We start from the raw sequence: 15,262 nt of genomic DNA on the forward strand, positions 1-15,262 counted from the left end.
GAAGATAAACCAATACAAATCATCAAATGTGAGACACAGAGAAACACTTGGAAACCTTGTGAGATAACAGTACAGGGTCTAACACATGTGCCATTGGAGCCCCAGCAGCAGAGGGGGAAGAGGCTGGGGCAAAGAAGTCTGTGGAAAAAAATGGCCAAAAATTTCTAAATTTGGTGAATGTCATAAATTTTCAGATTTGAGAAGTCCAGGAAATCCTGACAGGTTAAACTCAACATAAAAGATACATCATAATCCAACGGCTAAAAAGCAAAGATAAGGAAAAAATCTGAGAACAACTAGGGAATAATGACACATAGAGATAAAGCCAAAAAGTCATCAAATTTATTAAAATTAAATAAGAAAAAACAGTCACATAACCCAAAAGAAGGCAGAAATGGGAACAAAGAAAAAATTTAAAAATACAAATGGCCAAACAGAAAACAAATAATAAAACAGTAGACTTAAATCCAACCATTATTTAATATATATATAAACATATATGTTAAAGTTTAAACATATCAATTAAAGACACTGATGGTGAGATTGGATAACTAAAATGAGACCCAATACTATGCTGTCTGGGAAAAAAAAACTCAAAAAATAAACATATAGATGGCTTAAAGTAAAAAGACAGAAAGTGATGTACCAGGCAAACAATAAGCAAAAGAAAGCTTCAGTGGCTATGTTATATATCATACAAAGTAGACTTCAGAGCAATGAATATTACCTGGGGTAAAAAAGAGTATTACATAATAAGAGTGAATTCATTAAGAAAACATAATACTCCTAAATGTGTATCTACCTAGCAACAGAGCTTCTAAATCTATTAAACAAAAGTGGACTGACATAAAAAGAGAAACAGACACAGCTACAGTTACAGAGAATTTAATTCTTCTTCCAACAATTAACAGAACAAATGGACAAATAATTAGTAAGAATATAGAAGACCTGAATAACATTATCAGCCAAGTTGACTTAAATAATATTTATAAAATACTCTATTCAACAACAACAGAAGACATTCTTTTTAAATACACACAGAACATTCAACAACACAGACCATATTCTGGGCCAGAAAAAAAAATTCTGACAAACTTAACTGAAATCATACAAAGCATATTCTCTGACTATAATGAAATTAAATAAGATATCAATAACCAAAAGATATTTGGATAATCCCCAAGTATTTGGAAATTAAATAACATGTTTGTAAACAATTCACTGGTCAAAGAAGTTACAAAAGAATTTAGAAAATATTCTGATCTGAATGATATGTTATAAAAACACAATAATAGATCAGAATTCGTAGGATGCAGTGCTAAGAGGAAAATTTAAATTTAAATTTATGCACAATTAACTATGCTCAACGATCTAAGATTCAACTTGATAAAACTAGAAAAACTTGATAAAACTAGAAAAAGAGAAAATTAAATAAATCCGAAGTAGGCAGAGAAAGGAAATTATAATAAAGAGCAGAAATCAATGAAATTGTGAAAAGTTGTTAAAATTTTAAATGTAAATTTGGTGCTATAAAAGACCAATAAATTGGACAAAGAGCTAGGCAGGTGGACTCCAAGAAGGCCAGCAATGACCCTCACCTCCTGCTCTTCACACCCTTGTGTAAACTCCCTCTCTGTGAATGTGAGCGAAACCTGTGATCTGCTTCTAACCAACAGAAGGTGGGATGTGTTGCCAGGCTGTGTGAGGCTGTGGCCTCCAGCTCCGGGCTGACTCTCGATGACCTTCTCAGTTCACACACTTTGATGAAGCAGCTCCCGAGTGGGAAGGAACTGGGGGTGGCCTGTGAACCCTGCTGACACCACATGGTCTTGGAAGCAGATCCCTCATCGGTCTAGAATTCAAATGAGACCCTTGCCTCTGCCCAGATACGTCTGCAGCCCTGTTGGGGCCATGGAACAGAGGACCGGCTAAGTCATGACCTAACTCCCTAATCCTGACCCCCAGAAACCTTCCTACAATACACAGTTTGCTGTCTGAAAGTCACTAAGTTTGCAGTAACTTATTATACAACAATAGATAATTGAGGTAAGAGTGAAGACACAAATTATGATATCAGGAATGAAAGTGGGGACACTACCAGAGGACACTACAGCCCATTCAATGATAATAAAGGAATATCATGAACAACTTTATGCTTATATAATTGGCACCTTAGATGAAACGGACAAATTCCTTCAGACACACTGGCAAAGCTCACTCAAGAAGATAACCTAGGGAGGACCTTCAAGATGGCACAGGAGTAAGACATGGGGATCACCTTCCTACCCACAAATACATCAGAAATACACCTACATGTGGAACACCTCCTACAGAACACCTACTGAACGCTGGCAGAAGACCTCAGACCCCCCAAAAGGCAAGAAACTCCCCACGTACCTGGGTAGGGCAAAAGAAAAAAGAAAAAACAGAGACAAAAGAATAGGGACAGGACCTGCACCTCAGGGAGGGAGCTGTGAAGGCGGAAAAGCTTCCACACGCTAGGAAGCCCCTTCACTGGTGGAGACTGCGGGTGGTGGAGGGGGAAGCTATGGAGCCGTGGAGGACAGCGCAGCCATAGGGGTGGAGAGGGCAAAGCAGAGAGATTCCCGCACAGAGGATCGGTGCTGACCAGCACTCACCAGCCCGAGAGGCTTGTCTGTTCACCCGCCGGGGCGGGTGGGGCTGGGACCTGAGGCTCTGGCTTCGGAGGTTGGATCCCAGGGAGAAGACTGGGGTTGGTGGCGTGAACACAGCTTGAAGGGGGCTAGTGCACCACGGCTAGCAAGGAGGGAGTCTGGGGAAAGTCTGGACCTGCCTGAGAGGCAAGAGACCACTGTTTCCTGGTGCGCGAGGAGAGGGGATTCAGAGCACTGCCTAAATGAGCTCCGGAGACGGGCACGAGCCGTGGCTAACAGCGCGGACCCCAGAGACGGGCGTGGGACGCTGGGGCTGCTGCTGCCGCCGCCAAGAGGCCTGTGTGCGAGCGCAGGTCACCCTCCACACCTCCCCTCCCAGGAGCCTGTGCAGCCCGCCACTGCCGGGGTCCCGGGATCCAGGGACAACTTCCCCAGGAGAGCGCACGGCGTGCCTCAGGCTGGTGCAACGTCACACCGGCCTCTGCCGCCGCAGGCTCGCCCCACATCCATGCCCCTCCCTCCCACCGGCCTGAGTGAGCCAGAGCCCCCAAATCAGCTGCTCGTTTAACCCTGTTCTGTCTGGGCAGGGAACAGATGCCCTCAGGTGACCTACACACAGAGGCGGGGCCGAATCCAAAGCTGAGCCCCGGGAGCTGTGCGAACAAAGAAGAGAAAGGGAAATCTCTCCCAGCAGCCTCAGGAGCAGCAGATTAAAGCTCCGCAATCAACTTGATGCACCCTGCGTCTGTGGAATACCTGAATAGACAACGAATCATCCCAAAATTGAGGAGGTGGACTTTGGGAGGAACTGTAGACCTGGGGTTTGTTTTCTGCCTCTAATTTATTTCTGGTTTTATGTTTATCTTAGTTTAGTATTTAGAGTTTATTATCATTGGTAGATTTGTTTATTGATTTGGTTGCTCTCTTCCTTTTTTTATATATATATTTTTCCTTTTTCTCTTTTTGTGAGTGTGTACATGTATGCGTCTTTCTGTGATTTTGTCTGTATAGCTTTGCTTTTACCATATGTCCTAGGGTTCTGTCTGTCCGTTTTTTTTTTAAGTATACTTTTTAGTGCTTGTTATCACTGGTGGATTTGTTTTTTTATTTGGTTGCTCTCTTCTTTCTTTTTTTTTATTTTTAATGGTTTAAAAATTTTTTATTTTAATAACTTTGTTTTACTTTCTTTCTCTCTCCCTCTCTCCCTCCCTCCCTCTCTCTCTCCCTCCGGCCCTCCCTCCCTCTCTGCCTCCCTCCCTCCCTTCTCTCTCGCTCTCTCCCTCTCTCTCTCTCTCTCTTTCTTTTTTTCCCCCTTTTCTTCTGAGCCATGTGGCTGACAGGGTCTTGGTGCTCCAGCCAGGTGTCAGGCCTGTGCCTCTGAGTTGGGAGAGCCGAGTTCAGGACACTGGTCCACAAGAGACCTCCCATGTCCATATAATATCAAAGGTTGAAAGCTCTCCCAGAGATCTCCATCTTCCCACTAAGACCAAGCTCCATTCAACAACCAGCAAGCTACAGTGCTGGATACCCTATGACAAACAACTAGCAAGACAGGAACACAATCCCACCCATTAGCAGAGAGGCTGCCTAAAATCATAATAAGATCACAGACACCCCAAAACACACCACCAGATGTGGACCTGCCCACCAGAAAGACAAGATCCAGCCTCATCCACCAGAACACAGGCAATAGTCCCCTCCACCAGAAAGCCTACAAAACCCACTGAACCAACCTTAGCCACTGGAGGCAGACACCAAAAACCACGGGAACTACGAAGCTGCAGCCTGTGAAAAGGAGACCGCAAACACACAGCTTTTCATTAACCAAAATGAAAAGACAGAGAAACACACAGCAGATGAAGGAGCAAGGTAAGAACCCACCAGACCAAACAAATGAAGAAGAAATAGGCAGTCTACCTGAAAGAGAATTCAAAGTAATGATAGTAAAGATGATCCAAAATCTTGGAAATAGAATGGAGAAAACACAAGAAACGTTTAACAAGGACCTAAAAGAACTAAGGAGCAAACAAACAACGATGAACAGCACAATAAATGAAATTAAAAATTCTCTAGAAGGAATCAATAGCAGAATAACTGAGACAGAAGAACGGATAAGTGACCTGGAAGATAAAATAGTGGAAGTAACTACTGCAGAGCAGAATAAAGAAAAAAGAATGAAAAGAACTGAGGACAGTCTCAGAGACCTCTGGGACAACATGAAATGCACCAACATTCGAATTATAGGGGTTCCAGAAGAAGAAGAGAACAAGAAAGGGACTGAGAAAATATTTGAAGAGATTATAGTTGAAAACTTCCCTAATACGGGAAAGGAAATAGTCAATCAAGTCCAGGAAGCGCAGAGAGTCCTATACAGGATAAATCCAAGGAGAAACACACCAAGACACACATTAATCGAACTATCGAAAACTAAATACACAGAAAAAATATTAAAAGCAGCAAGGGGAAAACAACAAATAACATACAGGGAATCCCCATAAGGTTAACAGCTGATCTTTCAGCAGAAACTCTACAAGCCAGAAGGCAGTGGCAGGATATATTGAAAGTGATGAAAGGGAAGCACCTACAACCAAGATTACTCTGCCCAGCAAGGATCTCATTCAGATTCAATGGAGAAATTAAAAACCTTAGAGACAAGCAAAAGCTAAGAGACTTCAGAACCACCACACCAGCTCTACAACAAATGCTAAAGGAACTTCTCTAGGCAGGAAGCACAAGAGAAGTAAAAGACCTACAATAACAAACCCAAAACAATTAAGAAAATGGGAATAGGAACATACATATCGATAATTACCTTAAATGTAAATGGATTAAATGCTCCAACCAAAAGACACAGACTGGATGAATGGATACAAAAACAAGACCCATATATATACTGTCTACAAGAGACCCACTTCAGACCTAGGAACACATACAGACTGAAAGTGAGGGGATGGAAAAAGATATGTCATGCAAATGGAAATCAAAAGAAGCTGGAGTAGCAATTCTCCTACCAGACAAAATAGACTTTAAAATAAAGACTATTACAAGAGACAAAGAAGGACACTATATAATGATCAAGGGATCAATCCAAGAAGAAGATATAACAATTGTAAATACGCCCGCAACAAAGGAGCACCTCAATACATAAGGCAAATGCTAACAGCAACAAAAGGGGAAACTGACAGTAATACAATCATAGTAGGGGACTTTTAACACCCCACTTTCACCAATGGACAGATCATCCAAAATGAAAATAAATAAGGAATCACAAGCTTTAAATGATATATTAAACAAGATGGACTTAATTGATATTTACAGGACGTGCCACTCAAAAACAACAGAATACATTTTCTTCTCAAGTGCTCATAGAACATTTTCCAGGATAGATCATATCTTGGGTAAGGTCACAAATCAAGCCTTGGTAAATTTAAGAAAACTGAAATTATATAAAGTATCTTTTCCGACCACAATGCTATGAGACTAGATATCAATTACAGGAAAAAACCTTTAAAAAATACAAACAAGTGGAGGCTAAACAGTACACTACTAAATAACCAAGAGATCACTGAGGAAATCAAAGAGGAAATCAAAAAATACCTAGAAACAAATGACAATGAAAACACAACCACGCAAAACCTATGGGATGCAGCAAAAGCAATTCTAAGAGGGAATTTTATAGCAATACAATCCTACCCCAGGAAACAACAAAAAATCTGAAATAAACAATATAACCTTACACCTAAAGCAATTAGAGAAAGAAGAACAAAAAACCCCACAAAGTTAGCAGACGGAAAGAAATCATAAAGATACAATCAGAAATAAATGAAAAAGAAATGAAGGAAAAAATAGCAAAGATCAATAAAACTAAAAGCTGGTTCTTTGAGAAGATAAACAAAATTGATAAATCATTAGCCAGACTCATCAAGAAAAAAAGGGAGAAGACTTATATCAATACAATTAGAAATGAAAAAGGAGTAGTAACAACTGACACTGTAGAGATACAAAGGATCATGAGAGACTACTACAAGAAACTCTATGCCAATAAAATGGACAACCTGGAAGAAATGGACAGAATCTAAGAAAAGCAGAACCTTCCGAGACTGAACAAGGAAAAACAGAAAATATGAACAGACCGATCAGAAGCAATGAAATTGAAACTGTGATTAAAAATTTTCTAGCAAACAAAACCCCAGGACCAGATGGCTTCACAGGTGAATTCTATCAAACATTTAGAGAAGAGCTAACACCTATCCTTCTCAAACTCTTCCAAAATATAGCAGAGGGAGAAACACTCCAAAACTCATTCTACGAGGCCACCATCACCCTGATACCAAAACCAGACAAACATGTCACAAAGAAAGAAAACTACAGGCCAATATCACTGAGGAACATAGATGCAAAAATCTTCAACAAAATACTAGCAAACAGAATCCAACAGCACATTAAAAGGATCATACACCACGATCAGGTGGGGCGTATCCCAGGAATGCAAGGATTCTTCAGTATATACGAGTCAATCATAGTGATACACCATATTAACAAACGGAAGGCGAAAAACCATATGATCATCTCAATAGATGCAAAAAAAGCTTTTGACAAAATTCAACACCCATTTATGATAAAATCTCTCCAGAAAGTTGGCATAGAGGGAACTTACCTCAACATAATAAAGGTCATATATGACAGACTCACAGCCAACATTGTTCTTAACGGTGAAAAACTGAAACCATTTCTCTAAGATCAGGAACAAGATAAGGTTGTCCACTCTCACAACTATTATTCAACATAGTTTTGGAAGTTTTAGCCACAGCAATCAGAGAAGAAAAAGAAATAAACAGAAACCAAATCAGAAAAGAAGAAGTAAAGCTGTCACTGTTTGCAAATGACATAATACTATACATAGAGAATCCTAAAGATGCTAACAGAAAACTACTAGAACTGATCAATGAATTTGGTAAAGTAGCAGGATACAAAATTAATGCAGAGAAATCTCTTGCATTCCTATACAGTAATGATGAAAAATCTGAAAGAGTAATTAAGGAAACACTCCCATTTACCATTGCAACAAAAAGAATAAAATACCTAGGAATAAACCTATCTAAGGAGACAAATGACTTGTATGCAGAAAACTATAAGACACTGATGAAAGAAACTGAAGAGGATACAAACAAATGGAGAGATATACCAAGTTCTTGGATTGAAGAATCAACATTGTTAAAATGACTATACTACCCAAAGCAAACTACAGATTCAGGGCAATCCCTATCAAACTACCACTGGCATTTTTCACAGAACTAGAACAAAAAATTTCACAATTTGTATGGAAACACAAAAGACCCCGAATAGCCAAATCAATCTTGAGAAAGAAAAATGGAGTTGGAGGAATCAGGCTCCTGGACTTCAGACTATACTACAAAGCTACAGTAATGAAGAGAGTACAGTACCGGCACAAAAACAGAAATATAGATCAATGGAACAGGATAGAAAGCCCAGAGATAAACCCACGCACATATGGTCACCTTATCTTTGATAAAGGAGGCAAGAATATGTAATGGAGAAAAGACAGCCTCTTCAATAAGTGGTGCTGGGAAAACTGGACAGCTACATGTAAAAGAATGAAATTAGAACACTCCCTAACACCATACACAAAAATAAACTCAAAATGGATGAAAGACCTAAATGTAAGGCCAGACGCTATCAAACTCTAAGAGGAAAACATAGGCAACACTCTATGACATAAATCACAGCAAGATCCTTTTTGACCCACCTCCTAGAGAAATGGAAATAAAGACAAAAATAAACACATGGGACCAAATGAAACTTAAAAGCTTTTGCATAGCAAAGAAAACCATAAACAAGACGAAAAGACAACCCTCAGAATGGGAGAAAATATTTGCAAATGAAGCAACTGACAAAGGATTAATCTCCAAAATATACAAGCAGCTCATGCAGCTCAATATCAAAGAGACAAACAACTCACTCCAAAAATGGGCAGAAGACCCAAACAGACATTTCCCCAAACAAGATATACAGGTTGCCAACAAACACATGAAAGGATGCTCAACATCACTAATCATTAGAGAAATTCAAATCATAACTACAATGAGGTATCACCTCACACCGATCGAATGGCCATTATCAAAATATCTACAAAGGGCTTCCCTGGTGGCGCAGTGGTTGAGAGTCCGCCTGCCGATGCAGGGGACACGGGTTCGTGCCCCGATCCCGGAAGATCCCACATGCCGCGGAGCGGCTGGGCCCGCGAGCCATGGCCGCGGAGCCTGTGTGTCCGGAGCCTGTGCTCCGCAACGGGAGAGGCCACAGCAGTGAGAGGCCCGCGTACAGCAAAAAAAAAAAAAAAAAAAAAAATCTCTACAAAGAATAAATGCTGGAGAGGGTGTGGAGAAAAGGGAACCCTCTTGCACTGTTGGTGGGAATGTAAATTGATACAGCCACTATAGAGAACAGTATGGAGGTTCCTTAAAAAACTAAAAATAGAATTACCGTATGACCCAGAAATCCCACTATTGGGTATATACCCAGAGAAAACCATAATTCCAAAAGATACATGCACCCCAATGTTCAATGCAGCACTATTTACAATAGCCAGGACATGGAAGCAACCTAAGTGTCCATCGATAGATGAATGGATAAAGAAGATGTAGCACAGATATAGAATGGAATATTACTCAGCCATAAAAAGAAACGAAATTGAGTTATCTATAGTGAGGTGGATGGACCTAGAGTCTGTCATATAGAGTGAAATAAGTCAGAAAGAGAAAAACAAATACCGTAACCTAACACATATATATGGCATCTTAAAAAAAAAAATGCTTCTGAAGAACCTAGGGGCAGGACAGGAATAAAGACGCAGACGTAGGGAATGGACTTGAGGACATGGGGAGGGGGAAGGGTAAGCTGGGACGAAGTGAGAGAGTGGCATGGACATATATACACTACCAAACGTAAAACAGATAGCTAGTGGGAAGCAGCCACATAGCACAGGGCGATCAGCTCGGTGCTCTGTGACCACCTAGAGGGGTGGGATAGGGAGGGTGGAAGCGAGACGCAAGAGGGAAGGGATATGGGGATATATGTATACATATAGCTGATTCACTTTGTTATAAAGCAGAAACTAACACACCATTGTAAAGCATTTATACTCCAATAAAGATGTTAAAAATAAAAAAGAAGAAAACCTAACAGTCGCACGCGCACGCGCATGTGTGTGTGTGTGTGTACAGATGAACTCTCTGGCATGCTTGCTCGCCGTCTCTCCACCCCTTCTGTCTCTCTCCCCCCCTCCCTTTTTTTTTTTTTTTTTTAAGAAATTAAATTTGTAGTTAAAAACCTCCCCCCAAAGATGGCTCCAAGACCAAATGTGCTTTCACTAGGGAATTTCACCAAACATTTTAAAAAATAATAATAATAATTCTACAGAAACTCCCCAGAGAAATGAAGAGAAGAGAAGGAAACAGCTCCCAACATGTTTTATGAATATAGCATTACCTTGATACAAAAGCAGACAAAAACGTCGTAAGAAAACTGCAGGCCCGATAACTGAATGGAGTGTTATACAAAAGACTAATACGTCACGACTTAGTGGAGTTTGTGCTGGGAATGGAGAGGCTCATTCAACATTCAAAAATCAATCCATATGAGTCAGCATTTCAACAGATCAAGTGACAGAAAACATAAAATCATCTCAACTGATGCAGACAAAAACCACTTGACAAAATTCAACATCAGTTCATGACAAATACTTTTAGCAAAAAAAAAAATACTTTTTTAGCAAACTAATAATAGAATGGAATTTTCTGAATTTGCTAAAGGTATCTATTAAAAAACCTATAGCTAGTATCATACTTCCTGGTGAAGGACTGAATACTGTCTCAGTAAGAAGGAGGACAAAGCACCACTGCCACATTCGCCATCACGCTGGGGAGCCTGGAGTGAGGAGGAGATACAGTAAGGCAAGAAGTAAAAAATGCCTGCAAAGAGGGAACAAAACTGTCTCTATTCACAGATAACAGGATTAACTATTCCTGAAAAGTGTCAAGGAATCTACAAAATAGATACTAGGAATTTCCTTCAGCACTGGGGAATGACATCTGCATACAGTACCATTTCACAGAAACCCATGATTAATTCTATCTGCGTGAGGCCAAGCTTTCCCCACCCCCTTTTCCTTTGGAAGATTCTAGGGAGTGGCTATTTCCTTTCCATAATCACCAACTATCATTAGTTGCTTCTGTGATTAATTTTTCTTCTTCCCTGGATTAGTATTCAGACTCATAACTTATCCTCATCTATCTCCCCTTCCTCAGCCCCAAGGAAAGGGTTTTTTTTTTTTTTTTTTTTTTATTGTTAGCACCTATAGGAAAGAAAAAAAGGCAGGGTTTATCCTACTTTTTCCTTTCAATTAGATCCCATAGAGAAAACCAAAAGTTACACAGTTGTAATAATAACTCCTGGACTAGAGAGGGTCATCTAGATTTAAGGGGACGTACGAAATCACACTATCTCTGCCCTTTCATCACAAAGTACACCTCACCTCGGGTGCAGGGCAGGTATGCGACAGGGATGGGAGAGACTCTGCAGGGCCCGGTGCTGCTGAGGGGCGGCTCGGGGCAGGGGTGGGCGAGGACAGGGGCAGGAGGTCCAAGCAGCCCGAGAACGAGGCAACAGGACTTGGAACTGGGGAAGGCTTGGGCTTTCGCTCGCTCAGCTCCACAAGGAGGGAGGCTGGGGCGTTGTAAGCTCTCCAGTCAACAAAAAGACCTACGGAGAACATTCTTCCAGGTGGGGTTGGAGAGGGGGTGAGGGTCCAGTATACGCAGACTAGAAGAAGAGGGCACGGTCAATAAAGGAAACCTTGGAGTGTGTGAATATGTATTTCTAAATAGTGCAAACAGTGGGGATATCTGACGATGCCATGATCCCCTCCAGAGCCACTGGATGTGAGAAACTGCATCATTTCCTACTGGTCACCTACCGTCTGTTACGAACATACTGTTACCTTCAGAGGACCCCATCTTAATAAAAAGGGTGATTCTTCAGCTTTTCCACCTATTCTCATCCCCGTAACTGTCATCTTCAGTTTATAAAGGCACAATTAACAAGAGATAGACTCTAGGCTCCAAATTTTCCCCCCAAATCACTGGATTTGATCCTTGGAGCCTATACACCTGTCACCACACTTTTAAAGAAACACAAACAAGGGTGGGGTGGGGACACGGAGGTTGTGTCTGCTCCTATCTTAAAGGCTGGACAAGACGTCTGCTAGGATGTTAATGCAAATCAGACCAATATTTACGGAAATCCCCGCATATACTTACTTTTCACAGTTTTGCTAACTCTCTAGCTTTAAACGCCCTAGAACTTCATCAAAGATCTGAACCCGCAGGAAGTTTACACCATGACTACCGCCTCCAAACGAATCAAAAGAAACGCGATTACATTAAATTCTTTCATGTCTATTACTTAGTTGCCCCGAAATGCTGAATACATTGTGATGGTGTTTGCCCTTCCCTCTCCCACGGAGGGTCCAGTAAGTTGCCAACGCCGTGGCCCAGAGGTCTTGAAAGTCTCCTCGATGTCACAGGTACAAAAAGACTAAAGGTTTCATTTTAGAGGCCGAACAAAAGGTGTTAAGATGAGATTTTTTGAGCTTGAACATTTCCAGCATTCTTCTCTTTGAAGCTAAATTCCCACCGTCTCACTTATTTCCTCAGCATCACACGCAAAACAATCACTTACCAACCAAGACAACGAGTCTGTAGTTCTCATTCATCTGCCGTCGATAGGGTGTCACCTCCTCGTAAGTGGGCACATCCGCTGTGTCGTACTGGTCACTCTTCTTGCACTCATACATGGATTTATTTGTTTTCTTATCTTTTCTACTAAGACGGAAACTTCTTCTAAAACCAGCTGCAAATACAAAAAACTATTTTTAGCAATTAGAACTAAAAAAAGAGACCCCACCACAATACGGAAAGAAAACACCCTCCAAGTTGGGCTGGATTTTATTCACCACAATATCATTACAAGTGCACTTAGTAATAAAGGTAAATAGATGTTCCACTATTTCATTAAAACAACTGATAAGAGAATCATCTAACATTTAATTATATAGTTATAATATCATAAATTTTATTTGGTTCCAAATCATAAGGAGTTCTTTTCCGAAATCAGGAACCAAAATAACTACGTTACAAAACAAAATAAGGAGGTCAGACACCATAAAGAAAATGTTTCACAGACTGACTGATGAACACATTTGATAAGAAAAAGTTAAAAGCACTAAAAACACTTTAAATATAAATGCTGAATTTTCCCACTCAGAAATACTAGAATCTTTTACGCTATATTCTGAGCACAGCCTAACAACATACCTGTACCACAGACAGCATCTACTGTTAAACAGAAAGAAAACTAAAGTTACAGAGACCACAGTGTCAAACAGGCCCCTGCACAGATCAGGCAGACAGAATCTACCTGTCACTAAGAGCAAGTGACTTGACTGCTATGAGACCCCAGGGGGTGGAGTAAATGACCAAGCCCCAAGTTCTTTTTCTCCTACGGAAATTCTATGCTTTTGTAATTTGAAGGCTACTGAAATTTGGAAATAAGTTTCAGAACCACAAGTGTGCACTCTTATGAATAGGCCATGTCATCTTTTATTAAACAGCTTTTCAAGTATTTAAATAAATTTCCTGTCTGCTTAAACGGTCCCCTCCAGCTCACCACTGTCACTTGAAATGTCGGCTTAGAAAAGCAGCTGCAAAAGTTCCTTTTCTCAGTCAACTCCCATTTCATTCTGCTTCTGCTTCATGTTGTTATATCATTCTGGTTTTATGCCTTTTCTAGAATAGTGATATTTACCACACACACCATTCAAGAATTCTTGGCCTAACCAACACTCTCAAAATACAGACTTTAAAGGGAGGGAAAACAGCCTGCTTATTAAAATATGATATATATTCTATATCAGCTCCGTAGTACAAAACAAGACCCAAGTGTATTATAAAACGTATAAAAATAGATTCTCTTTAAAAAGAATACTGATCAAATTTGATAAACAGGAAAAAACTTTAATAAAGGTATTTTATAATAAAACATAATAATGTAATAACTGATCTGTGTGAATTTTAGGGTACATGAAAAATAAATATTACTATTGGATTTAAAAATTAATAATATTCAAAATAAAGGCAATATGAAAAAATAACTATCAATGACCATGGAGTTATATCACTCACCTTATGGACTCACAGTTTAATAAAAATCAATCAAGATATTAAGAATGGAGCGATAAAAGTTCATCTGATAGTATGTTCCTGGGACCCACCAAGAATCACTCTCATCTTGAGAAGATGAATTATTTGAGGGAAAAGATTTACAAAGAATGTGAAACAAGGAAGACAACTGCTCTAAAGCTCTCTTATCAAAGACAAAAGGAGGGCTTCCCTGGTGGCACAGTGGTTGAGAATCTGCCCGCTAATGCAGGGGACACAGGTTCGAGCCCTGGTCTAGGAAGATCCCACATGCCGCGGAGCAACTAAGCCCGTGAGCCACAGCTACTGAGCCTGCGCATCTGGAGTCTGTGCTCCGCAACAAGAGAGGCCGCGACAGTGAGAGGCCTGCGCACCGCGATGAAGAGTGGCCCCCGCTCCCCGCAACTAGAGAAAGCCCTCGCACAGAAACGAAGACCCAACACAGCCAAAAATAAAATAAATAAATTTATTAAAAAAAAAAAAAAAAGACAAAAGGAAAAAGCAAACAGACTAAATGATGAAACGCATTATCATCTTACAAAGAAAGATGCGATTCGAGGGACCGGAAAGGGGAACTGTGCCACCCTTGTCCTGTGATGAAGAGAAGGTGTGTGGATTCCAGGATGTCACCTGCAGAGACAAGTCACACTTGTATGACAAGGGCCAGAGGACAGACTGTCTTTATGTTTTGTCTCTTTGGTATCCTAGGGTGCTGGGATGCACTCATGAGAACCTGGGAAAAGGACCCTCAGGTCTGAGTCCTCCAGCACCACACCAGCAGTTGCCGAGATTCTACAACCGCCCGGATGCTTACGTGGTCCTCAGACAATCACATCTTCCTAATTTGCAGATTAGTAACACCATCCCAGCCCCTCCCCACCACTGTCGCCTGCGACCTCTGGCCCAGACTGGGATCCAGTATAAGGTGGTTTCCAGTTTGGCACAGAACTTACATGTTAGCTGTTCTAACTTTGCGATTCTGGCCTGTCAGGGTTCTAATTCCATGTTCCCGCAGACCTTGTAGGACTTGCAGGTAAAACTAAAAATTCCTTCACAATTATTCCTTTTATGGAGGGAGGGCTTTCCTCAAGTCACTACAAATGTCTGGCACAGAAATGGATCTAAGACATAAATGCCTCATCCACAATGAACCTAAAAGTGAAAACCGGGAAAATTCCTGATCCACGAATCTCAGCTAAATCCTGAACTTCAGTGAACGTGCTTACCTAATGGCGTCTTTATGATTAACTGAAGTTTTCACTTCATCATAAACAATAATGAGATAGTGGGAGAAAGAGAGAAGGGAACCAGATTTCTAATGTGAGATCTCGATGGACATCAGGGATGGAG

At 40.7% G+C, this 15,262-nt stretch overlaps 1 protein-coding gene across 4 annotated transcripts in view; it reads right to left on the reverse strand.

Annotated features, from left to right (window-relative positions):
• The window catches only part of MPP7 (MAGUK p55 scaffold protein 7), a 267,602-nt gene that overhangs the window by 42,527 nt on the left and 209,813 nt on the right, over window positions 1-15,262 (reverse strand). For all 4 annotated transcript variants that reach the window (XR_014293831.1, XM_082618226.1, XM_082618227.1 and 1 more), the window contains one exon: window positions 12,396-12,566. Coding sequence is in view for 3 of the 4 variants with exons in the window: in XM_082618226.1 (XP_082474352.1) it covers window positions 12,396-12,566 (171 nt within the window). In the remaining variant the exon portion in view is untranslated. The remainder of the gene's footprint in view (window positions 1-12,395; window positions 12,567-15,262) is intronic.

Source organism: Mesoplodon mirus (assembly GCF_964341445.2).
Source record: "Mesoplodon mirus genome assembly, chromosome: 4".
In the NCBI taxonomy this organism is placed as follows: Eukaryota; Metazoa; Chordata; class Mammalia; order Artiodactyla; family Ziphiidae; genus Mesoplodon; species Mesoplodon mirus.